Consider the following 24,660-nt stretch of genomic DNA (forward strand, 5'->3'; position numbering starts at 1 on the left):
AACACCTATTGGCCACTGAACCAACACAACACCTGCGCTGGCATGCTGCTGTAGATAAAAGTCCCGCTCAGCGGTTCAAAAAACGTGGAAAAAAACTCCCGCAGCAGCCCAAGCCTCAGAGCAGAACCAACTGAACCTGCCATTACCACATCCAGCTGCACCAAAACAGAACCCACTACCGCAATAAACAATCACGAGGGGACCAATGTCATTCGTAATACAAACAAGACGGGTAGACCTTCCTACAACCAACGCCACGATAAAACTTTTATATCCTCAACTAGCTCATCCAAGATACAATCGTTCCTAGCTTCCCAAATATACCAAATCGACGTGTGCCAAATCCACCTCAGTCCCTTCCGAATCTTCTTATGCATTATCCCTCCACTCCAACACTCCGAATGCATAAATAGGTTTGGAGGCATTATGAAATTGAGATATAGCCACCGCATCAATTGCATCCAAATGTTCCTAGCGAAATCACAATGTAAGAAAGTTGAGAGGACGATTCAATATGGGATGACTACTAGATTTAGAGAAAGGGGTGAGTAGAAAGTCTAATGTAGTCACACTCGCATAAAATGAAAAAATTAAAACAAAAATAAATCAATCACATCAATTAATATCATTTAATTTTATTCTTATTTAAATTTTTCTATGTTTTGTGAGTGTGCCCAAATCATTTTGATTTGGGGTTGTATCCATCTTAGACTTTCTCAGGGGTGAGTGTGTCACTGTCTTGATACTGTGTGGCATTCAATTTCAATTATTTTTTGTTTTAAAAAAAGAAAAAATCTTGCTTAGGGACAACCCAAATGCAAAAAGTTTGGACACACTCACAAAAATGCTTATTTTATTTATAGATAAAGTTGTTTAATGATGTGGAATGATATGTCTAATTTATTTATCATTTAGGTTTCTTCATTGATGTATATGTGCCTGAATAATTTCATTTTTGTTTGTGTCTATGAAAGACTTTCTCTTAAAAAAAAGTAAGGTGTCCTTGTAACACTTTTTTTTTAGAAAACATTTTTGTTTTTTTGTTATAAGGAAAAATAGATAGCGAGTTACATTACATTTGGTGGAGGCAAACGACATCGTTTAATGCAAAGAATCTGTAGAAGCGAACAGACGTTTAACACCGTCACCATCTTGAGTCGTGATTTTCCAAAATCCAAACCCTAGCGCCAACCTCAATCTTTCCTTCATTTATTCAATTTACCTCCTCCTCTTCCCAATTTTTACTGTTTCTACCGTCACTCGCCACAAACCCTAACTCAAAGCCCTAATTTCACATTCACAATGAAAAGGAAGAGAAATTCTTCTCTCAAATCATCACAACAAATGGTTTCTTCAGATTTACCTGATGAATGTTGGGAATTGATATTCAGATTCATCCTCAACGACGAAAACCGTTTAGATTCTCACTCATTCTATATCTTGAATTCTCTTTCTCTTGTCTCCAAACAGTTCCTCTCAATCACCAACCGTCTTCGATTATCACTCACTGTCTATCGTTCTATAGGTAAGCGTCCCATCTTCAAAAGATTCACCAACCTAAACTCCCTCACACTCTATGCCACCACTCACCTGGATGAGATTCTCTGTAAAATCTCTCGTTTCCCATTGAAAAAACTCACATCTCTCAACATCTCCAAACAACGCACCATTCCTGCAAATGGGTTGCTAGCTTTCTCACAAAACATTACAACTTTGACCTCTCTCACTTGTTCCGACATTCATGATTTTAATACTAGTGACATGTTTCTTATCGCCAAATGTTTTCCTTTGCTTGAAGAACTCAACCTCATTTTCCCCTCAGGTTGGAAAAGTATAGATAAAAATTGCAATAACTATTGTGATGGGGTCGAGGCTCTTTCACTTGCACTTGTCAAACTACGTAAGGTTAATCTTTCTTGCTTTCCCATGAACGATAAATCGCTTTTCCACTTGTTAAGAAATTGTAAGCTTCTTGAAGAGGTTATGTTTAGGTGTGATCAAATAACTATTGCTGGAATTGCTTCTGTTCTCCGTGATAGATCAACATTGAGGTCTTTATCTTTCGACAAGACTCCTTTTAATCAAGTAGACGATGAAGTGTTTGATGTTTCACATTTTAACGTTACTTCAGATTTCATTGACTCGCTCGTGAGTTTGAAGGATTTGACTTCTCTATCGTTGATGTGTCTGAGTATCTCTGATGAAATGCTCTGCTCTATTGGACGAGAAGGTCTACCTTTGACGAGGCTTGTCCTCAAACATTGCTTTGGCCATAGCTATGCTGGAATCTTTGGTTTGTTATCTAAGTGTCGAGGTTTGCGTCATTTGGTTCTTCAACATGCCGATTTTCTGAATGATCACTACGTTGATGATTTGTCTTTGTTTATTGGTGATTTAGTGTCTATAAACCTTAGTCAATGTTGGGAGATCACGTATTCAGCCTTGTTTGCACTTGTTAGGAATTGTCCTTCACTTAGTGAGATTAAAATGGAAAATATTGGGCGTAAGAGTGTAGAGAATTCTGATTCTTTGCCGGATTTTGGTGTATACCCTCAATTAAAGTCTCTCTATTTGGCTGACAATACATGGTTAAGTGATGAACACATCATAATGTTCTCTTCCATTTTTCCTAATTTGAAGCTTCTTGATTTGAATTCTTGCAATCACATATCAGAAGGCATTTGTCAAGTTTTAAGAAGGTGTTGTAATATTAGACATTTGAACTTAGCCCACTGTTCAAGAGTGAATCTACTTGGAGTGAACTTTGTAGTTCCCAAGCTGGAGGTGTTGAACTTGTCATATACAAAGGTTGATGATAAAACACTCTATTTGATCTCAAAGAATTGTTGCGGACTTTTGGAACTATCTGTGAACTATTGTAATTATGTCACAGAGAAAGGAGTGAAACATGTGAAAGAAAACTGCTCACAACGGAAGGTGCATGGATTCATTCGTCACTAGTATTCTGAAATTGTTGTGCTGAAAGTTTGAACTTTGTAAGTTGTTTTTGTTTTAAGATTTAATTCCATGAGAAATTATGATTTTAAAATGTCAACTTACAAATGTTCATTTACCCATCAATTTGTATATGATATTTCCCTAAATATATTAGTGTAATATTGTTATATAATGTAGGGTGTAATGCAAACAATTGGTTGCAGCGTTGTTAAATGGAGGCACCATGGTGCATTGGAAGATTTTTAACGACAGCCATTGGCAATTTTTGAAGGAATGTCGGTGCTCTCCATGATGGCACGCCGCAATTATATGGCGGACTTTTGGCTTTCCGCCATCAATAACACTTGGGTTTTATATGCAGTTTTAAATTGTTTTGTTTTTCTTCGCTTTGCCTTGAATTGCATAAGTTTTTTATGACTCATTGGCCGCATTAGTTTTAGTCTTTTCCAATGTTGTCTTATGTTAGGTAGTTTGTGTGTGTTGGCTTTGGTTTGCTAAATCTGCTTAACATATTTCCCTGAATTGGTTGTCCTCCTTGAACTGATATTGAAAACAATTCTAGACTGTTTAGTTCTAGCCTGCAACATTTTTTCTTTCATGATTCTTTCTTTCATGTTTGCTCTGTATCCGAAGCTCATGATTCTTTCTTTCAAGCAAATGTTGCGTGTGTCTATGACATGGTCAGTATATGTCTGAACATTAAATATGATTCAATTTGATGTCATGAAAGAATTTTATACAGTATTGTTTCTATCATACACTTCAGTTTGTAATTGAAGAATTAACTAGTAGGGTGTTTCTTCCCTTCTTTGTTGTAAGTTATTCAACTTTGCTTTTGGATTCTTCAAATTTCCTTAGTAAAGTAGTCCCCTATTTTTTTCTTACTTAGATTTATAATCTTACAAATTGCAACAAGAAAGACCATGCTTACAATTCGGTTATTTTGAACAATATTTTGTTCTTTTTTACAATTTGGTTGTTTAGAGCTCATAGTTGGGCTTGTAAAAAGATACACAAAATGATTTGGAATTATAGATAACTTTTGATAGTGATATTATGATTTCATGCGATTCATGTAACTCACCTCACCTTATGAGAAAAGGAATGGTCATTGTTTTTTTTTTTTTGAAAACTCGGTATCCGGTCCAAGAACCGACTAATCCGAGGAGACCAATCCCACCACCCACTTGCGGGGGTCCCGTTTAAAGCCAGAGCAAGCTCTGTATGGACTTAGCCCACCGAAATTGGCACCAGAGGGAATCCTGAGACCTTTGGAGGAGCAAACTCCAAGATCCCAAGCCAACCACTAGGCCAACCCCAAATGGGTTAGGAATGGTCATTGTTGCTGGGTAGTCTAATTAGCATGTTATTGTTGTGTTAAAATATGAAATCTCTCTTTTAGGTGACAATCTCTTCAACATGGTTCTTATGTCTTTGTCATATTGTATGATGCTCAGTGGAAGATTGCGGTTTGAAATTCAAAAGCCACAGAAGTAGGCAGTAGCATCTGGTCGACAAGCATAAATTCCCGACATCATTTGAGTTTTTTCAATAAGTCTCTGCCTTCAAAGAAACAGAGGATTAAGCCTAAACGCAAAAAAACTGTCTCATAAGGAGGATGCTTCAGGAATGAATGAAGTGGAAAATGCAGCCATAGAAGACCTTGTTTCAGCAGTCTCTAGAATGAATACTTTGCACTCAACTCCTTCCTCTATTAGCTTTGGTCGCCGTAACACCAAAGGCATGGCATTTGTCCCTCGAGCTGTTCAGCGTGGAAAGGGATCAAGCTCGGGTTTTTCCATTACAAAAAGATAGCAGACTTCTTTCAAATCAATTTTTTTAATGATCATTTTCGGATGTTGTCCCATTACATGAAGTAGTTGGATGTCTTCAGTAAACAGAATTAGAATTAGAATTATGTTGATGATGTAATAACAGCATGTTTTTATGTTCTCTCACTTGGGCTTGTAAGTGTCTCCCCTACATAGGCATTGTTGCTCATGCAAATATATATCTAGCTAATGATATGAAGATTTTGAGCTTCTATTTTCAACTTCCCACTTCTTTACTGAACAGTCAGTTTGCCACTACCTCTGTAATATGTTATGAGCTTCTATTCACTCATGTATTTGATTTTGGAATTGATTCAAATTTCGGAAAAACTATCAGGCATGGAGTAATGTGTTTTATTCAATTTAAATATCAAATTTTACGATTTTTTTTTTAAAATTTTCATCACTATGAATCTGTCAATTGAATAAATTTCCTTATTTAGTATTAAAAATTTATTTTTTCTGCAGAATTAGTGAATTCAACCAAACAAGCTAAGGAAGTCTCACACGATACATTAGAGACTTTTTTCAAGTGCCAGTCAATTAACATCCGTTGATATATTTTTCTAAAAAATGACAGATCCATTTGAACCCTCAACTCTTAAATGTAGCGGAGCCAAACATATAGTTGTTGTTACTTCACCGCAGGCATCTCTGCCGATTGATAATCATGTACCAAAATTACAAAACAAAGTCGAACAAAAGGACTTTCATTCGATTCGAAAGAAAATCCACATGTTAGCTTTGTGTTCCGATGTTGTTGCCGTTGCCGTTTGGTTGCAAAATGTGCATTTACTCAACAATTTGTGCATGATAATTCCTTAAATATATTGCAATTTGGGTATGACACTTTTATTGACAATGATATTAATGTCATGTTGATTGAAGTAGAATTGTAATTTGTTTTTTGTATTTAATAATTAAAGCTATACTTTGCAATTTGCAAACACCTCCTTCAATGTTGTTTTTTGTTGAAACTATAAATTCAATTTATCTATTTGTTCTTAATTAACTCAGTTTAAAAGTTTCAGGGAACATGCAGACAGTAGTCTGTCTATGCACATTTGACAACATCTCGCTGCATTGTTCTCTGATCCTTCAACTTTGCCCATGAATATCTCATGGTTCATTGACAATATACTCAAATTTTTTATCAGCAGCCTGTGATGTTGCAATGAAGTCAGTGACAATATGTAAATTTTCAGAATGAATGGCACCGGTTATTCCAATAAACTCAAAAGTGAGATTTATAAATAGCATTTCCCCCCTTGATTATGAGCACTGACAGATTAACTTATCATTTAGCAGGCACAAACTAGGTAAAAGACTTCAAACATTTCGGCTAAATCTGAACTCAGTGATTGTTGATAATATGATTTTATTGTATAGATTAAGCATCGTGTGTCTTAGAAAATAGTTTTTGAGATAATATGATTTTATCTAAGCAGAATTGTCTTTGCATGTACTGGAGGTTACAAGTTGATGATGTATCCTATGTAGTTGCAACTTGCAAGTTACTAATTTCAGTCACTATTATAAGCAAAAAAAATATTATTCTATGTTACAAGTTGATGATGTATCCTTATAAACAAATTTCAGTCACTATTGCAAGTTACATTGAACATTATTGTGGCTACTGTTACATGTTCATCCTCCTATGACTATTACCTATTGAAAATTGGTTGAAACTAATCAAAACTATATTCTATGTTTACAATCACTTCTTCTCATTGTCCTTGATTGATGAACTAACGATGGATGTGGAAAATCAAAATCTGGAGTTTCCGTTTTGGAAACCCGATTCACCCTTCTTCCCCATTGGTAACCTCAAACGAGAACTTCTTGTCAAACAGGTACTTATTTTTATCTTCCTTTTTTATTTCATTCTAATTCTTTATTATTTGTGCTTCTTTTTTTTAATGCGAATTGTTACTTATTCGTTTTATTTTATAAGGTTGCTTTGGCCTTAGTTTATTTGCTTTATATTGCTAATAGTTTTGAGCTACGGTTGTTGATTAAAGCATGAATGATAATATATGATTTTCAAATGCTAAGCTCAAATAAACAACTTGGTTTTAAAATGTTGTCATGTTCAGTGTTTTAAATAATATTAGCTGTGTTAACGGATCTTTTTAAAAACTCATTACTTAGATATATGATGCATAATATTCAATAGGCATTAGTATAAGGAACCATGTGATTTGGGTCAAATGGTTAATGAGCTTCGGTTAAAGTCAATCGATTGAGAATATCCGAATTCGAATCCTAGCTGGAACAATCCTTTACTAGATTTTACTTACCTCTCGGCTAGACTCTGGATTACCAGGGTCCCCTGTCAATGTGAATTAGAGTGTTAAGACAAAAAATTGACATTAGAATAAAGCATGATAATTTAAGGCACTGTTAGGCTTTACTCAAATCTCAGCTGATATCTGATAGAAGCTGTTGCGATTATTAGCCATTGAGAACAGTTCAGGATGGATCTTCATTTTCATTTCTAGTTATATGTTATTCTACATGCTTCTCAGTGTAAGACCTTTCTTATAGTTCTCGAAAATGTTTCCTTTATATATAATCATTTATGCGTAAATTGATGGGTGTTATAGTAGTGCATATTTGGAATGATGAAGAGTTAACAAAATCACGGTGTACCGTGATTTTTTGAAGCACCATATCTTTTGCCAAAATCATTGTAATACATTATGAGTCTATCAAAATCACCACAAATTCAAACATGCACCAAGGCATTACCATTGTTGAAGACTGTGCTTTGTTCAAGAAGGCAAAGTTTAACTTCCAACTTATGCTGATAAAATGACAGTGTGCGCGCCTCATTTTTAAGTCTTTCCCTTTGCGCATGGAAGTCTTCTGTCCCATTGTTGGGTGTGGATTGCGTTTGGCTTCAATGGATGACTTTGAAAATCACTATAATGCAAGACATACTGCATCCTGTTCTATGTTCTAGAGTCTACCCCTACTTCACGTTTGCTCAGCATACATGTATCCAAAGCTCTTGCTTCTAACATACACTTCAATTTGTAATTGAAGAATTTAACTACTGTTCTTCCCTTCTTTGTTGTAAGATATTAAACTTTGCTTTTAGATTCTTCAAATTTCCTTAGTAAAGTACTACCCTATTGGTCAAATCATTATCAAGGATTTGGAATTGAACACTCTATTGTTATAGATAAGCGGTGATAGCAATATTGCGATTTCATCCCATTCGTTTAACTCACCTAATGAGGAAAAGCTTTGGTCGCCGCCGCTGGTTTTGTTGTTGTTTAGTCTAGCTAGCATGTTACTATTTTGCATTCACATTAAATTTCTCTTTTTGAGGACAATCCCTTTAACATGATTCTTATCTCTGTCATATAGGTTGAATGCTTAGTGGAAGGTGTGGTTTGAAATTCAAAAGCTACAAAAGTAGGCAGCAAAATCTAGTTGACAAGCATAAATTCCCGACATCATTCGAGTTTTTCAAGAAGGCTCTGCCTTCAAAGAAACACAGGATGAAGTCTCAACACAAAAAACATTCTTGTAGGGAAGATAAACGATATAAGTGGAGAATTCAGCCATAAATGACCTTGTTTCAGCAGTCTCTAGATTGATTACCTCTGACTCCACTCCTTCCTCTATCAGCTTTGGTCACCGTAACACCAAAGGTGTCATTTGTCCCTTAAGCTCTTCAGCATGGGAAGGCATCACACTCGGGCCTGTCCATTACAAAAAGATAAAAGCTTCATTCAAATCAATCTGCATTTTTGTTTGCTGAATGATCATTTGCGGATGTTGTCCTGTTACATGATCCCTGTTGAGGTCTTCTGTCCCAAAGTAGAATCATGCTGGATGATGTAATAAAAGCATGCTTTTATATTATATATCTTTTTATAAGTGTCCCCTACATAGCCGTTGTGCTCATGCAAATATACATTTAGCTAATGATACGAAGATTTTGAGCTTCTATTTAGACTGACTTTGTTCTGTTCACTTCTCACCTTTTACTGAATAGCCACTCTACTACTACTTCTAGAATATGTTATGAGCTCAAAATGTCATGCCCTTTCAAATTTGACTATTTACTCGTATGTATTTGATTTTGGAATCGATTCGAATTTTGAAAAAACTATCATTAAAGCACTGTGAATCTGTCAATTGAATCAATTTCCTTGTTTAAAATTGAAAATTATTTTTTTATGCCCTTAAATTCAATCAAACTCAACTCATTGATGATTTGGTTTTGTTCAGTTTTAGTTTTAAAAGTACGGGTTAAACACTTAACCTAGACCAAAGATAATTGATTGGTTCCAATATTGATTTTGAACAAATTTGACCGAACCTAGCTCGCAAACACCCCTATCCACAAACAAGACCTATTTCCTATTCTATATATATAGGGTGAAGCATCACTAGTTTACTCTGAATCTTATGCCCGCTAATTGAACACCAATACACAAGTGCCGAACAAAGGTGGAACATTTAACACCAATGATATAAACACTCTATAACAAATAAAATCAAGAGAGAAAACTGTAGGCCCCCTGAAACAAATAAAACACCTACTAGCCATTGAACCAACACAACACCTACGCTGCTGCAAGGTAAAAGTCCCGCTCAACAGTTCAAAAAACATAGGAAAAACGCCCGCAGCAGCCCAAGCCTCAGAGCAGAACCAACCGAACCTGTCATTACCACATCCAGCTGCACCAAAACAGAACCCACTACCGCAATGAACAATCACGAGGGGACCAATTTCATTCGTAATACAAACAAGAGGGGGTGGTAGACCTTCCCAGCAACCAACGCCACGATAAAACTTTTATATCATCAACTAACTCATACACCCCTTTAACAGTATTATTGAAGATACAATCGTTCCTAGCTTTCTAAATATACCAAATCGCTATGTGCCAAAGCCACCTCAGTCCCCTTTTTTTTTTTTTTGGAAACAGCATATATATTAAAATACCAGAATCATACAAGACATACAACACGGCTGCAAAACACAGAAAAGGAGGCCCGCAATTGCGATAACCCCAAAACAAAACAAAACGCAGCACAGACCAGCTGATCTGCCCCTGCCAAAAACAGCAGATAGAGACTGCAGCACAGACCAGCTGCGCTGCCCCAGCCAAAAATTGCAGACAGAGACCGCAGCACAGCCGACGGCCCTAGCCACTACCCTGCCCAACCAAAACCAGTCCTCCCTATCTCAAAAGGCAATCCTTTGGATTCCACTTCCAATCATAGAACATAAGGAATCTTCAATCTAGATAGGCTCCATTGCCATGACAACACTTTAATCTCTTCCACTATCTCCTCTTTATCTTTGACAGAATTGTTGAAAATTCTATCATTTCGCTCTTTCCACAATACCCAAATAGAAGCATGCCACACCAACCAATAACCTTTCCGGAGTTTCTTGTTCCCTATCTCCCCACTCCAACATTCAAAATGCTTAAACAAGCTAAAAGAGGTAGTGAATCTTCTTATTCATTATCCCTCTACTCCAACACTCCCAATGCACAAATAGGTTTGGAGGCATTATGAAATTGAGATGAGATTTAGCCACCGCATCTATTGCACCCAAATATTTCTAGCGAAATCACAATGTAAAAAAAGATGAGAGGACGATTCAATCTCCGTAGCACACCAAACACAATTAATCACATCATCCGTAGGTAGACAATTCCTATTAGCAAAATTAAGTCTTGTTGGAATCCTATCAAGAAGGAGTTTCCACGAAAAGGCCACCACTTTTGAAGGTGCTTCAGTCTTCTAAATTTGGCAAAACACCTTATTTTCCCATCAGTATTATTACCCTCCATAACCATCACTTCTTCCAACTTGGTATACAAAAAGGTTTGACTCCCACACAAAGAAATGACGCCTCCAACTAAAATTCCATTCCCCACCATTCGGAGATCTCCGACATCTCCTCCACCGATACCTCTTGTTGAATGACACATCACCCCTCCAAGCCACTTTTTAAAAACTAGTGTTTGTTCCATTTCCCACCACCTTTTCTACCTCCATTTTGAACCAATTTTGATCCTCTTCCCCTTCCAAATTCACAGTATCATTCTACCATTGATTGAAATTGCATTGAATTAGAGTTAATATGTTAGTGTGAACTAAATTGACACCGAATGAGTCGGAAACGTTAAACAACTTGGCCCTAAGACACCAACAAACCAAACGTCGCATTAAGATACGAAATTGCAGAAGGAAAAACTAAATGTATGTGAAAATCACTTCCCTAAATAAAAACAAAGGAAAAAAAAAATCAGAAGGGTTCAGACAAATAATTGATCTTAAAACTCTGTTTGGTAATCAAATAGTTGATAAGTTAGCTTAATATAGATGACGACTTATAAGCTTTTATAGCTGATAGCAGATAAGATAACCGATTGAATTTGTAGTGTTTGATAAAATTAATTTTTGAAGTAGTTTATAAATATGACAAACATAAAAAAATGTGCATTTAATTAATATTTATTTTCTCCGATTAAGATTGCAAGAGTAAAATTGAGATAAAAATCATAAACTAAAAGCTACTCGAATAAGCTTTGTCACAAATCGCTGTAAGGTCAAAAAATATGTCCCATCAAACATTCGATAGATCACCTATTTTAAGTGGAGGAAGAAGAAAAAAGAAATGAATGAGTGATAGCTACTAGATTTAGAGAAAGAAGTGAGTGTGTCAATGTGTTGATATTGTGTGGCATTCAATTTCACATTATTATTAAGTGAGACCCTAAATTTTAAGACCCTCAATCTTAAGTAGGACTCACACCTTTTTAATATTAAAAATTTGATATATAATGATATAGAGTTATTGATAGTTGATTTGTGCGTCCCATTTGAAAAATTTGTGTGAGATGCTGGGTTGGATGGATTGAATGTTTATTAGGTACTACTATTATTTTGAAGGATATTAGATACTACTATTAAAAATTTATAAACGTCATGTGTATTAAAGAATGATAAAAGAGCGATGTGTATACACGAGACCTAAAAAATAGGAGTCTTTGTTGTGAATACTCTTCTTAATGAAACATTTTAACATCATAAACTATTTTCACTAATGAAATATACAATCAAATATTGTTTTAAAATTTTGATACATTCACTAGCCAATTGGACATTCAAGAATCATGAAATGATTTAAACACGTTTTGGTAAGAATTTCTGTAAAAAAAAAACATTAAAAAAAAAATCAGAACATGGTGGAGAAACGACATCGTTTAATTGAAAAGCAGTAGAAGTGAGTGCTTGCAGCATCACCATCTTGAATCGTGATTTTCAAAACCCTAACGCAAAGCTTCACAATCATCATCATCATCTTCCTCCAAAATCACCAACCTCAATCTTTCTTCTATTTATCCAATTCAACTCTTTCTCTTCCGTTATTATTCATTGTTTCTACGGTTTTCACGTCTCCTCAAAACCCTAATTTCACATCCACAGTGAAAATGAAAAGGAAAAGGAAGAGAAGTTCTACTACCAAATCATCACAACAGAAAAAGAAAAGGAAGAGAAGTTCTTATACCAAATCATCACAACAAATGGTTTCTTCACATTTACCTGATGAATGTTGGGAATCAATCTTCAGATTCATCATTAACGACGAGGACAAAAACCGTTTAGATTCTCACTCAAGGTCTATCTTGAATTCTCTTTCCCTTGTCTCCAAACAGTTCCTCTCCATCACCAACCGTCTTCGATTATCACTCTCTGTCTATTGTTCTGTAGGCATCCGTCCCATCTTCGAAAGATTCACATACATAACCTCCCTCAAATTCACTTCTTACTTCTACGCTGACCTCGACAAAATTCTTTGCGAAATCTCTTGTTTCCCATTGAAGAAACTCACATCACTCAGTATTTCCAACCAAAGCACCATTCCTGCAAATGGATTGCGAGTTTTCTCTCAAAATGTTACAACTTTGACCTCTCTCACTTGTTCCAACATTGCAGATATCAATACCACCGACCTGTTCCTCATTGCAGAATGTTTTCCTTTGCTTGAAGAGCTCAACATCTCAGATTACAAAAATAGAAATTACAGTAGCTATTGCGATGGGGTAGAGGCTCTTTCACTTGCACTTCTCAAACTCCGTAAGGTTAATCTTTCTGGCTTTCCCCTGAACGATAAATCGCTTTTTCACTTGTTCAACAATTGTAAGCTTCTTGAAGAGGTTATCTTGTTTAAGTGTGATCAAATAACTATTGCTGGAATTGCTTCTGCTATACATGAGAGACCAACATTCAGGTCTTTATCGTTCAATGATGTTTCGCATTTTAAAGTTACTTCAGATTTTATTGACTCACTGGTGAGTTTGAAGGGTTTGACTTCTCTTTCTTTAAGGTCTCTGAATATCTCTGATGAGATGCTCTACTCTATTGCAAGGGAAGGTCTACCTTTGACGAGTCTTGTCCTCGACGATTGCTTTGGCCATAGCTATGCTGGGATCTTTGGTTTGTTATCTAAGTGTCGAGCTTTGCGACATTTGGATCTTCAGTATGATGGTGTTCTGAATGATCACTATGTTGATGAGTTGTCCTTGTTGATTGGTGATTTAGTGTCTATAAACCTTAGTCACTGTAAGGAGCTCACATATTCATCCTTGTTTACACTCATTAGGAATTGTCCTTCACTTAGTGAGATCAAAATGAAAAATATTGGGATTAATAGTGTAGAAAATTCTGATTCTTTGCCGGATTATAGTGTATACCCTCAATTAAAGTCTCTCTATTTGGCTGACAATACATGGTTAAGTGATGAACACATCATAATGTTTTCTTCCGTTTTTCCCAATTTGGAGCTGCTTGACTTGAACTCTTGCCATCACATATCGGAAGGCATTTGTCAAGTGTTAAGGAAGTGTTCTAATATTAGGCATTTAAACTTAGCCCACTGTTCAAGCGTGAATCTACTTGGAGTGAACTTTGTAGTTCCCAAGCTGGAGGTGTTGAAGTTGTCAGATACAAAGGTTGATGATGAAATACTCTATGTGATCTCAAAGAATTGTTGTGGACTTTTGTACCTATCTGTGGTCGATTGTAATGATGTCACAGAGAAAGGAGTGAAACATGTGAAAGAAAACTGCTCACAATTGAGAGAACATGGATACGTTAGTCGCGCTAGTATTCTGAAAGCATTGTGATGAAAGCTTTAACTCTGTAAGTTGTTTGTGTTTTAAGATTTCATTCTATGAGAAATTAATATTTTAAACTGTCAACTTACAAATGTGCGTTTACTCAACAATTTGTGGATGATAATTCCTTAAATATATTAGTGTAATATTGTTATATAATGTACGGTGTAATTCAAGTTGGTTGCAGTGTTGTTAAATGGCAGCGCCATGAAGGATTTTTAACAACAACCATAGGCAATTTTTGATGGAATGTCAGTGCCCTTCATGCTGGCACGCTGCAATTGCGTGTTTTACACTTTTTCCGATGTTATTTGATGTTAGGTAGTTTGTGTGTGCTAGCTTTGGTTTGCTAAAAAAGGGCAACCCGGTGCACTAAAGCTCCCGCATACGCAGGGTCCGGGAAGGGGTCCCACCATTTGGTGTATTGTACGCAGCCTTACCCTGTTTTTACACAAAAGGCTGTTTCCAGGACTTGAACCCGTGACCTTACAGTCACATGACAACAACTTTACCAGTTGCGCCAAGGTTACCCCTCTTTGGTTTGCTAAATCTGCTTAATATATTTCCCTGAATTGGTTGTCCTCCTTGAACTGATGTTGAGAGCAATTATAGACTGTTTAATTCCAGCCTGCAACACTTTTTCTGTGCAGCAATTAAGTTTATTGAAGTTACTAAGTGAATATAACAAAAATAATGTATTTTGCTTAGCTTGAAATGACATACATGTGATGTGAGTATATAGGCAGTCTTTCAGAATTATCAATATTATTATTTGCCTTGAGAACTCAAAACCAAAGTATCTTGGGGTGTGATTAGAATTCTACATTCAATTAAAATAGATATGATACAAAGATGTTTCCATGTTGAACATTTAGCTTTTTATTCAATTTTGATTAGAACTAAGATTCCTCAGTTGCACTTCCTTCACTTTCAATTTTGGCAATTATAGATTTTGAAATGCTCCTCTGTTGTCACTGTAAAGGGCTGGTTTTTGAGAATTTTATGTTTAGAATTATAAAGATTTGAATTAGAATTTACCACAGATCTCCATTGGATTATTGTGATAGTAACAAAATTACGACATTTTCTTTAAGCTTTTTTTTTATCGAACCATCAAATAGTAGGATCTTGAGAGTTCATAGTTTTCACCAACAATAACAGATAGAAACACTAACATGTTTAATTATTAAACCATCACTTGTATTTATCACTTTAGACATAAAAATTGGATTTATAGCTTATTTCATTGGCAACCCACTTGGGTTGGCCTGGTGATATTGGCTTGGGTCTTGGGAGTGTGCTCCTCCGCAAGGTCTCAGGTTCGATTCTCTCCCGTGCCAATTTAGATGGGCTATTTAGCTTCTTCAAAAAATAGCTTATTTCATTGGCAAGCCACTAGATCCCCATTGTTCAAGGACATCCCTGTAGACTTGACATATTGCTTCCTTCCCTATTTTTTTGTCTCTTTACATTAGGTATGTTTTCAAATCATTGAAATATTAGCTCTTAATTTTGTCTCTTTATATTAGTTACATTTGAGTAGCTGGTGAATTATTATAGGGCAAATGACATTGGTGATACTCACAAGCGTGAAACACGTCAATCGATTATAACTAGACAATTGTTCGACTTTGAATAACAAAAATATCGCAATCACAAGCTCGGACTTCTCAAATCGTTTTTGCAACTACTGCATTTGGCCATGTTTCAAATCAAATTGCTCATCTGTGCAAATTTTACATGATGCCTTTTCTGCAAGAACATGTTATACAAGCTTCTTTATGTTCCATAAGAACATGTTATGCAAGAACATAGTTCCGGTATTTCCGAAGTTCAATTTGAAATTGTACTTGAGTTGTGTAGATAATCTTTTGAATACAATGTAATTGGAGATCAATTGTTGTGATTTTAATTCCTTTTGTTTCTCTGAAAGCAATTAATGTGTTGAGTGAGTGATATTGGAAGCTCACACACCACTCACTGATCATGTTTATACTCTATATTATTATGTTCAAGGTGAATTGCAAATAAACACTTTATTTTAGCCTACTGTCGAAATACCAATAACCTGAAAATTGTACTTTATTTGCAGATATTTTCTTCCTTCGGAATACGGAAGGAAGCATAAGCTATTCTCAGCTTCCGTGTGTTGTTGCATGGATGATAGGAGTGTGCTAAAACTACAAAAATGCAGGAAATGTTGAAGTGTTTTTCTTTATGTTCATACACTATAAATTGTACCCTTTAAATATATTTTAAATTAAGCTTTCAGTTTTATGAAAGCTTCCTGTTTTATTCATACTTTCAAATAACTATGTTTGCTTATAACATAATAATTGTGTCCTGACCTAACCATTTTCTCTAATGTTGTTGATTGAAGTAGATATTTGGGATAGTTGGGGTATGTATGACCCTATTATTGACAATGATATAAATGTCATGTTGATTGAAGTAGAACTGTAATTTGTTCTCTATTTTTTTATTAAAGCTATACTTTGCAATTTGCAAACACCTCCTTCAATGTTTCGGGGAACATGTTGTGTGTAGTCTGTCTATGCACATTTGACAGTATACTAATTTTTTTTATAAGGAACCTGTGATGTTGCAATGAAATCTGTAACAATATATACATTTTCAGAATGAATTGCACCAGTTATTCCAATAAACTCACAAGTCAGATTTACAAATTGCATTTTCCCTGTTTACTATGAGCAGGGACAGGTATATTTATTCCAATGATTATTGATAATATGATGCTATTGTATAGATTAAGCATTGTGTATCTTAGGAATAGTTTTCGAGATATAAAGGGTTATGGGATTCCTATCTAAGTAGAATTGTCTTTGTATGTACAAGTTGATGCTATGTAGTTGCAACTTGCAAGTTATTTATTTTGGTCACTATTATAAAAAAAATACAAACTAATTTCACGGCTTTAAAAAAAAAAAAATTAAGCACAATTAATTTTATAGATGTAATACCCCCAATATTCGAAAGCATGATTTACGGATTAAAATAATAATAACAATGATAGTAATAAAATGGTTGAGTGATTTTTTTTAACCAATATAATCTTAATATAACTAAATAAAAATATTCTTTTTCAAAAAAATAATTTCATAATCAACAAGTTTCTCATGTAATAACAGTAGTTATATACAAATGGCCACAAAATAACTTAGTTACTCCAACTATGAAGAATCAACATCCTAATCTATAGCACCTACAATAGAGCCACATGAACAATTTACGCAATTTGAGAAACAACTCGTCAATTTCAACCCTTTAGAATTATATTAAAAACCATGCCAAATACTTGATGTACAAATTTTCCAAAAGCAACTAAATTTACAATGTTCTGTTCTGGATACTCCAAATTTGGAAATCATATATGTCTACTACTTTGTTCTAATACCCACTACTTTCCACAGCTACTTTGTTCTGGTTTGTGTTGATTGTGTTTTATAGTAGGTGCTGGGACAAATAAAGATGAAGCATATTTAATAAGAATTAAAGACCAGGTGAAGATTCCCAACGTACAGTACACAAACACTCTGTGATCATATATAGACCTAACTCATGCAAATGAAATGATAATTAGTTCTGTTTGGACCATGGGCGGATCTAGCATGAAACATGGTGTGGCAGTTGCCATACCAGATTTTTCCCCAGATTTTTTTTCATATATATTATATGAGTTGTTGATATATCACAGTTTTGTAGTTGGCCGAGTGGTATGTGAGTTGTGTGAATGATATGCATGTCCAGTGTTCAACTCTTGTTGTGGTGTGCTTTTGAACAAATTTTTTATAAGTTATTAATATAAAAAAGGGTGTTGCAGGGAATCGAACCTGTAACACCATGGTAAAATGCTTACTCCAATACCAATGCACTATATGGTTTAAGTCATCAATAACTTACATTGTTAATAAATATAGTTGATTTGTATATTTGCCACACCAATATGACATGTCTAGATCCGCCCCTGGTTTGGACGATATAAAAATTATCTACAACTTTCATAAAGAAGTTGACACTCGAATCAGTCTCTAAGTTTGTGAAATTTCTACTACAAGTTGACAACATGATTACATAGTGTTTGGGTCATATATGGAACTACATATGTCAAATAGCTATAAAATTTGTTCCGAATGAAGTATAAGATTCATATCTTCAACTTTCATCATGACACCTTCATATTTTAGGGGTTCTCTTAACCCTTAATCTTGTTCTTGGCTACCAACACAATCCTATATGCATCTTCCAACAACTTGAATTAAATCTATTGTTGATATTGTTGTGATGCATCTTAATAAATTATAAAGACGTTCTATTAGAGATATAAAAATCAGATACACGTTAGTTAGACCACTCTACTTAGTTGGCACAACCAAAGTCTAATACTATATTTCAATTCGTTGATAGAACTTATAATTGAGAGAAAAATAGAGAAAAGTGAAATGGAAATCAGGAGTTGTTACATCAAGTAGTACATTTAGGTTTATATAGTCAATTATGTTAATTGACTCTTAACTAATCTAATTAACATGTAACTAAATTTTGTAGAGGGTTTACACGAGTTCTTCAAATTTAATCTATGTAGCTATAATATTTTTAAAATTAAACATATATTAATTATAAGCGTTAATTTATCATTCTCAAAGAAATTACTCTTACAAAAAATGTGAAAGATTTTACCAGTTTTTCTTATATTTTCAACCTTTCAAAACCTTCCCCTCTCCTCTCCTTCAAACTTCCAAACAAAGCTTAAATGAACCATTTATGATCTCTCCGTTATTTTAATTTTGTCTCTCTTTACGCTTTCATGCAAAGCAATTGTAGTTTTCCTTTATGTTAGTGATGATGAAATTTCGTTGAGACTTTTATAAAGCATATTGTTTCAACAGTAGTTATATTATCTTCATTGAACAACTAGTTTTTATGTTTTTCTTTGATAAATCAATTCAAAGAAAACTATGCATAAAACTTTTATTTTCATGCGCAATTTTTTTTTATAAAAAAAATGTACATTTAATTTAAGATACAAATGGTGTTTTTTGTGCTTGCTAGATTTAATTTAATTTAATAAGCATTTAATTTAATTTTTTTTTCTTTAATAAGTGTTTTTTGTGCTTGCTAGATTTTAATTTGCATTAGGTGTTTTAATTGAATTGGAAGCAGTGCAGGGTCTCTTCAGCAATTTCTCAAACTAATGACCCGTAAAGAAACGAGTACCCCATATCCATAAATCCAAATTTTCATTTTGTTTGTCAGAATCACTTCTTCTTCTTCTTCTCATTTTCCTTGCTGGTTGAACTAACAATGGAGGTGGAAGATCAAAATCAGGATTCAAATTTTCCGTTTTGGAAACCCATTTCTCGTAAATTCCAACCCGATTCACCTTTCTTCGCCGTCGGTAACCTCGAACCATAACTTCTTCTCAAACAGGTTCGTATTTTTATCTTCTTCTTTTTTTTTTTTTATTCTAATTCTTTCTTATTTTGTGTTTTTTCTTGTTAAAATGTGAATTGTTACTTATTCTTTTTATTTCATAAGGTTTTGCTTTGGTATTACTTTATTTACTTTATATTTTTAATAGGTTTTGGCTACTATTGTTGATTAAAGCATTGAATAATAATATATGATTTTCAAATGCTGAGCTTAAATAAACAACTTGGTTTCAAAATGTTGTCATGTTCACGGATCTTTTTAAAAACTCATTACTTAGATATAAGGAATCATTATCAAGGATTTGGAATTAAACACTCGATTGTTATTGATAATCAATGATAGCAATATTACGATTTCATGTGATTATTGTAACTCACCTAATGAGAAAAGGCTTTGGTCGTCGCTGTTGTTTTTGTTGTTGTTTAGTCTAGCTAGCATGTTACTATTTTGTATTCACATGAAATTTCCCTTTTTGGGGACAATCCTTTTAACATGATTCTTATCTCTGTCATATAGGTTGAATGCGTAGTGGAACGTGTGGTTTGAAATTCAAAAGCTACAAAAGTAGGCAGCAACATCTAGTTGACAAGCATAAATTCCCGACTTCATTCGAGTTTTTCAAGAAGGCTCTGCCTTCAAAGAAACACAGGATGAAGTCTCAATGCAAAAAACCTTCTCGCAAGGAAGATAAATTATAGAAGTGGAGAATGCAGCCATAAATGACCTTGTTTCAGCAGTCTTTAGATTGAATACTTCGGACTCCACTCCTTCCTCTATCAGCTTTGGTCGCCGTAACACCAAAGGCATGTCGTTTGTCCCTTAAGTTCTTCAGCGTGGGAAGGTATTACACTCAGGTTTGTCCATTACAAAAAGATAAAGGCTTCATTCAGATCAATCTGCATTTTTGTTTGATGTAAAGCATTTTTAGAAGCGTACGAACGCTTACAGCATCACCATCTTGAATCGTGATTTTCCAAACCCTAACGCCAAACATCACCAACATTATCATCTTCCTCCAAAATCACCAACCTCAATCTTTCTTCCATCTATCCAATTTTTATACAAACCTTAACTCAAAGCCCTAATTTCACATACACAATGAAAATGAAAAGGAAGAAAACTTCTACCAAATCATCACAACAAATGCTTTCTTCAGATTTACCTGATGAATGTTGGGAATTGATCTTCAGATTCATCCTCAACGACGACGACAACCTTTTAGAATCTCACTCATTGTATATCTTGAACTCTCTATCAGTCGTCTCCAAACAGTTCCTTTCAATCACCAACAGTCTCAGGATATCGATAACTGCCCACTTTTCAACAAACATCCGTCCCATCTTCAAAAGATTCACCAACCTAAACTCCCTCACATTCAAAATAATCACTGACCTGGACGAGGTTCTCTGTAAAATCTCTCGTTTCCCATTGAAAAAACTGACATCTCTCAACATCTCCAACCAACGCACCGTTCCCGCAAATGGGTTCCGAGTTTTCTCTCAAAACATTACAACTTTGACCTCTCTCACTTGTTCCAGCATTGCGGATTTCAGTACAACTGACCTGTTCCTCATCGCGGAATGTTTTCCTTTGCTTGAAGAGCTCAACCTCTCAGATTGCAAAAACAAAAATTACAGTAACTATTGTGATGGGGTAGAGGCTCTTTCACTTGCACTTCTCAAACTCCGTACGGTTAATTTTTATAGATTTCCCATGAGCGACAAGTCACTTTTTCACTTGTTGAACAATTGTAAGCTTCTTGAAGAGGTTATCGTGTTTAAGTGTGATCAAATAACTATTGCTGGAATTGCTTCTGCTGTACGTGAGAGACCAACATTGAGGTCGTTATCGTTCAACAAGTCTCTTTTTAATCAAGAAGACGATGAAGTGTTCGATGTTTCACATCTTGAAATTACTTCAGATTTTATTGACTCACTGGTGAGTTTGAAGGGTTTGACTTCTCTTTCTTTGACGACTCTGAGAATTTATGATGAAATGCTCTACTCTATTGCAAGGGAAGGTCTACCTTTGACGAGTCTTGTCCTCAGATGTTGCTTCAACTATAGCTATGCTGGAATCTTTTGTTTGTTATTCAAGTGTCAAGGTTTGCAACATTTGGATCTTGAACATACTGATTTTCTGACTGATCCCTATGTTGATAAGTTGTCTTTGTTTCTTGATGATTTAGTGTTTGTAAACCTTAGTGAATGTAAGGAGCTCACATATTCAACCTTGTTTACACTCGTTAGGAATTGTCCTTCACTTAGTGAGATCAAAATGGAAAATATTGGGAGTAAGAGTGTCGAGAATTCTGATTCTTTGCTGGATTTTGGTGTATACCCTCAATTAAAGTCTCTCTATTTGGCTGAGAATTCATGGTTAAGCGATGAATACATCATAATGTTTGCTTCCATTTTTCCCAATTTGCAGCTGCTTGATTTGAACTCTTGCAATCACATATCGGAAGGCATTTGTCAAGTTTTAAGGAGGTGTTGTAATATTAGGCATTTGAACTTAGCTCACTGTTCAAGAGTGAATCTACTTGGAATGAACTTTGTAGTTCCCAAGCTGGTGGTGTTGAACTTGTCAAATACAAAGGTTGATGATGAAACACTCTATGTGATCTCAAAGAATTGTTGTGGACTTCTGAAACTATTTGTGGACAATTGTAATGATGTCACAGAGAAAGGAGTGAAACATGTGAAAGAAAACTGCTCGCAACCGAGGGAGCATGGATACATTTGTCACTATTTTGAAAGTGTTGTGCTGAAAGTTTGAACTCTGTAAGTGGTTTTTGTTTTAAGATTTAATTCTATGAGAAATGAATATTTTAAAATGTCAACTTACAAATGTGCTTTTACTCATCAATTTGTGCATGATAATTCACTAAATATATCTGTGTAATATTTTTATATACTGCAAACAGTTGGTTGAATTGTTGTTAAATGGCGGTGTCACGGCGCATTGGCGGATTTTTAACAATAGTCATTGGGAATTTTTGAAGGAATGCCGGTGCCCTCCATGATGGCACGCCGCAATTGCGTGTTTATATGGCGGACTTTTGGCTTTCAGCCATCAACAACACATGGGTGTTATATGCATATTTAAATTGTTTTGTTTTTCTTATCTTTGCCTTGAATTGCATAAGTTGGATGACTCATTGGCTGCATGAGTTCTACACTTTTTCTGATGTTATTTGATTTTAGATTGTTTGTGTGCTAGCTTTGGTTTGCTAAATCTACTTAATATATATCCCTGAATGGGTTGTCCTCCTCAAACTGATATTGAAAACAATTCTAGACTGTTTAGTTCTAGCCTGCAACACTTTTTCTATCATGTTTGCTCAGCATTCATGTATCCAAAGCTCATGATTCTTTCTTTCATTCAAAAGTTGTGTGGCTATGACATGGTTAGTATATGTCTAAACACTAAATATGATTCAATTTGATGTCATGAAACAATTTTATACAATATTGCTTCTATCATACACTTCAGTTTGTAATTGAAGAAATAACTAGTTGGGTGTTTCTTACCTTTATTGTAAGATATTCAACTTTGGTTTTGGTTTCTTCAAATTTCCTTAGTAAAATACTCCCATATTTTTTTTCTTACTTAAATTTATATTCTTACAAATTGCAACAAGAAAACCCTGCTTACAATTTGGTTATTTTGAACAATGTTCAGAATTTATTTTTTACATCGTTTTTATTGTTTTTTTTGTTACTTTAGAGCTTATAGTTGGGTTTGTAAGAAGGTACACGAAATGCAAGGTAGTCCAATAGTTAGAGACTCAGGTAGAGGGAAACCGAAGAAAACTAAAGATCAAATTGTTATCAAGGATTTGGAACTAAAGACTTAATTGTTATAGATAATCAATGGTAACGATATTACGATTTCATGTGATTTTTGTTACTCACCTAATGAGAAAAGGATTTGGTTGTCGGCATCGCCATTGTTTTTATTGTTGTTTAGTCTAGCTAGCATGTTACTTTTCTGCATTCACATTAAATTTCCCCTTTTGGGGACAATCCTTTTAACATGATTCTTAACTAGTTGGGTGTTTCTTCCCTTAGTTGTAAGATATTCAACTTTGGTTATTTCGAACAATGTTCAGATTTTTTTTACATTGTTTGTCTTTTATTTTTTGTTTAGAGGTCATAGTTGGGTTTGTAAGAAGGTACACGAAATGCAAGGTAGTCCAATAGTTAGAGACTCAGGTAGAGGGAAACCGAAGAAAACTAAAGGTCAAATCATTATCAACGATTTGGACTTAAACACTCTATTGTTATAGATAAGCGGTGATAGCGATATTGCGATTTCATGTGATTCATGTAACTCACCTAATGAGGAAAAGTTCAAGTCGTCGCCGCTGTTTTTGTTGTTGTTTAGTCTAGCTAGCATGTTACTATTTTTGAGAACAATCCCTTTAACATGATTCTTATCTCTGTCATATAGTTTGAATGCTTTGTGGAAGGTGGTGGTTTGACATTCAAAAGCTACAAAAGTAGGCAGCAGCATCTGGTTGACAAGCCCCGACATCATTTGAGTTTTTCAAGAAGGCTCTGCCTTCAAAGAAACACAGGATGAAGTCTCAACGCAAAAAACCTTCTCTTAGGGAAGATAAATTATAGAAGAGGAGAATTCAGCCATAAATGACCTTGTTTCAGCAGTCTCTAGATTGAATACTTCTGACTCCACTCCTTCCTCTATCAGCTTTGGTCACCGTAACTTTGAAGGTGTCATTTGTCCCTTAAGCTCTTCAGCATGGGAAGGCATCACACGCGGGCTTGTCCATTGCAAAAAGATAAAGGCTTCATTCAAATCAATCTGCATTTTTGTTTGCTGAATGATTGATCATTTACGGATGGTGTGCCGTTACATGATCCCTGTAGATCTCTTCTGTCACAAAGTTGAAGAAGTTGATTATGTCGATGATCGGTAAATAGAATCATGCTGGGTGATGTAATAAAAGCATGCTTATATATTATATATCTTTTTATACTCTCACTTAGAAGTGAAAATTATTTTTTTCTGCCCTTAAATTCAAAAATCAACTCATTGATGATCAGATTGGTTTTGTTCAGTTTTAATTTTTAAATACAGGTTAAACACTTAGCCTAGACCAAAGATAATTGATTGGTTCGAATATTGTGTTTGAACAACAATCTAGAGAGGTGATTTAAGACAAAAAAAATTGGCCTTAAAACTAGCAGATAGTTGATAAGCTAGCTTATATAGCGGATGACTTATAAGCTACTTTA

The 24,660-nt window shown here is 34.8% G+C and overlaps 3 protein-coding genes and 1 long non-coding RNA gene across 16 annotated transcripts; all 4 read left to right on the top strand.

Moving 5' to 3' along the window:
- Positions 1 to 1,131: 1,131 nt before the first annotated feature.
- LOC146905382 (F-box protein At1g47056-like) lies at positions 1,132 to 6,072 on the top strand. 9 transcript variants are annotated; one of them, XR_015019188.1, is made up of 4 exons: positions 1,132 to 2,808; positions 2,894 to 2,996; positions 3,136 to 4,307; positions 4,416 to 5,120. XR_015019188.1 is itself a non-coding variant. In XM_085726814.1 (2 exons), exon 1 carries the CDS (start codon positions 1,303 to 1,305, stop codon positions 2,959 to 2,961), a length of 1,659 nt encoding a protein of 552 aa, XP_085582940.1. In that variant the 5' UTR covers positions 1,132 to 1,302; the 3' UTR covers positions 2,962 to 2,996; positions 5,951 to 6,072. The 9 variants fall into 9 exon arrangements, 4 of the variants coding, with proteins under 4 accessions (XP_085582940.1, XP_085582941.1, XP_085582938.1 ...); XR_015019189.1 differs by lacking the exons at positions 3,136 to 4,307; positions 4,416 to 5,120 and adding an exon at positions 5,951 to 5,969; XR_015019186.1 differs by having other exon boundaries at positions 3,136 to 5,120.
- A 95-nt stretch (positions 6,073 to 6,167) lies between these two features.
- On the top strand, positions 6,168 to 8,757 carry LOC146905383 (uncharacterized). Its single transcript, XR_015019193.1, has 2 exons — positions 6,168 to 6,643; positions 8,166 to 8,757. It is a non-coding gene; the product is annotated as an uncharacterized LOC146905383 (long non-coding RNA).
- Positions 8,758 to 12,069: 3,312 nt separating this feature from the next.
- LOC146905384 (F-box/LRR-repeat protein 14-like) lies at positions 12,070 to 16,457 on the top strand. Of its 2 annotated transcripts, none has more exons than XM_085726801.1 (2): positions 12,070 to 13,973; positions 15,509 to 16,457. In XM_085726801.1, exon 1 carries the CDS (start codon positions 12,263 to 12,265, stop codon positions 13,955 to 13,957), a length of 1,695 nt encoding a protein of 564 aa, XP_085582927.1. In that variant the 5' UTR covers positions 12,070 to 12,262; the 3' UTR covers positions 13,958 to 13,973; positions 15,509 to 16,457. The 2 variants fall into 2 exon arrangements, with proteins under 2 accessions (XP_085582927.1, XP_085582926.1); XM_085726800.1 differs by having other exon boundaries at positions 16,041 to 16,457.
- Positions 16,458 to 19,226: 2,769 nt separating this feature from the next.
- LOC146905385 (F-box protein At1g47056-like) lies at positions 19,227 to 24,467 on the top strand. 4 transcript variants are annotated; one of them, XR_015019184.1, is made up of 4 exons: positions 19,227 to 19,396; positions 19,916 to 21,503; positions 21,830 to 22,182; positions 23,855 to 24,467. XR_015019184.1 is itself a non-coding variant. In XM_085726806.1 (4 exons), exons 2-3 carry the CDS (start codon positions 20,498 to 20,500, stop codon positions 22,175 to 22,177), a joined length of 1,188 nt encoding a protein of 395 aa, XP_085582932.1. In that variant the 5' UTR covers positions 19,227 to 19,396; positions 19,916 to 20,497; the 3' UTR covers positions 22,178 to 22,182; positions 23,855 to 24,467. The 4 variants fall into 4 exon arrangements, 3 of the variants coding, with proteins under 3 accessions (XP_085582932.1, XP_085582931.1, XP_085582930.1); XM_085726806.1 differs by having other exon boundaries at positions 19,916 to 21,337; XM_085726805.1 differs by having other exon boundaries at positions 19,916 to 22,182; positions 22,326 to 24,467.
- Positions 24,468 to 24,660: the final 193 nt, after the last annotated feature.

Source organism: Medicago sativa, chromosome 7 (assembly GCF_051527215.1).
Source record: "Medicago sativa cultivar Bolivia chromosome 7, Bolivia_mono, whole genome shotgun sequence".
Classification (NCBI taxonomy): domain Eukaryota; kingdom Viridiplantae; phylum Streptophyta; class Magnoliopsida; order Fabales; family Fabaceae; genus Medicago; species Medicago sativa.

Excerpts from the sequence above, each read along its gene's own strand:
- LOC146905382 (XM_085726814.1), top strand. The coding sequence starts at position 1,303 with ATGAAAAGGAAGAGAAATTCTTCTCTCAAATCATCACAACAAATGGTT.
- LOC146905385 (XM_085726805.1), top strand. The coding sequence starts at position 20,498 with ATGAAAATGAAAAGGAAGAAAACTTCTACCAAATCATCACAACAAATG.
- LOC146905384 (XM_085726801.1), top strand. The coding sequence starts at position 12,263 with ATGAAAAGGAAAAGGAAGAGAAGTTCTACTACCAAATCATCACAACAG.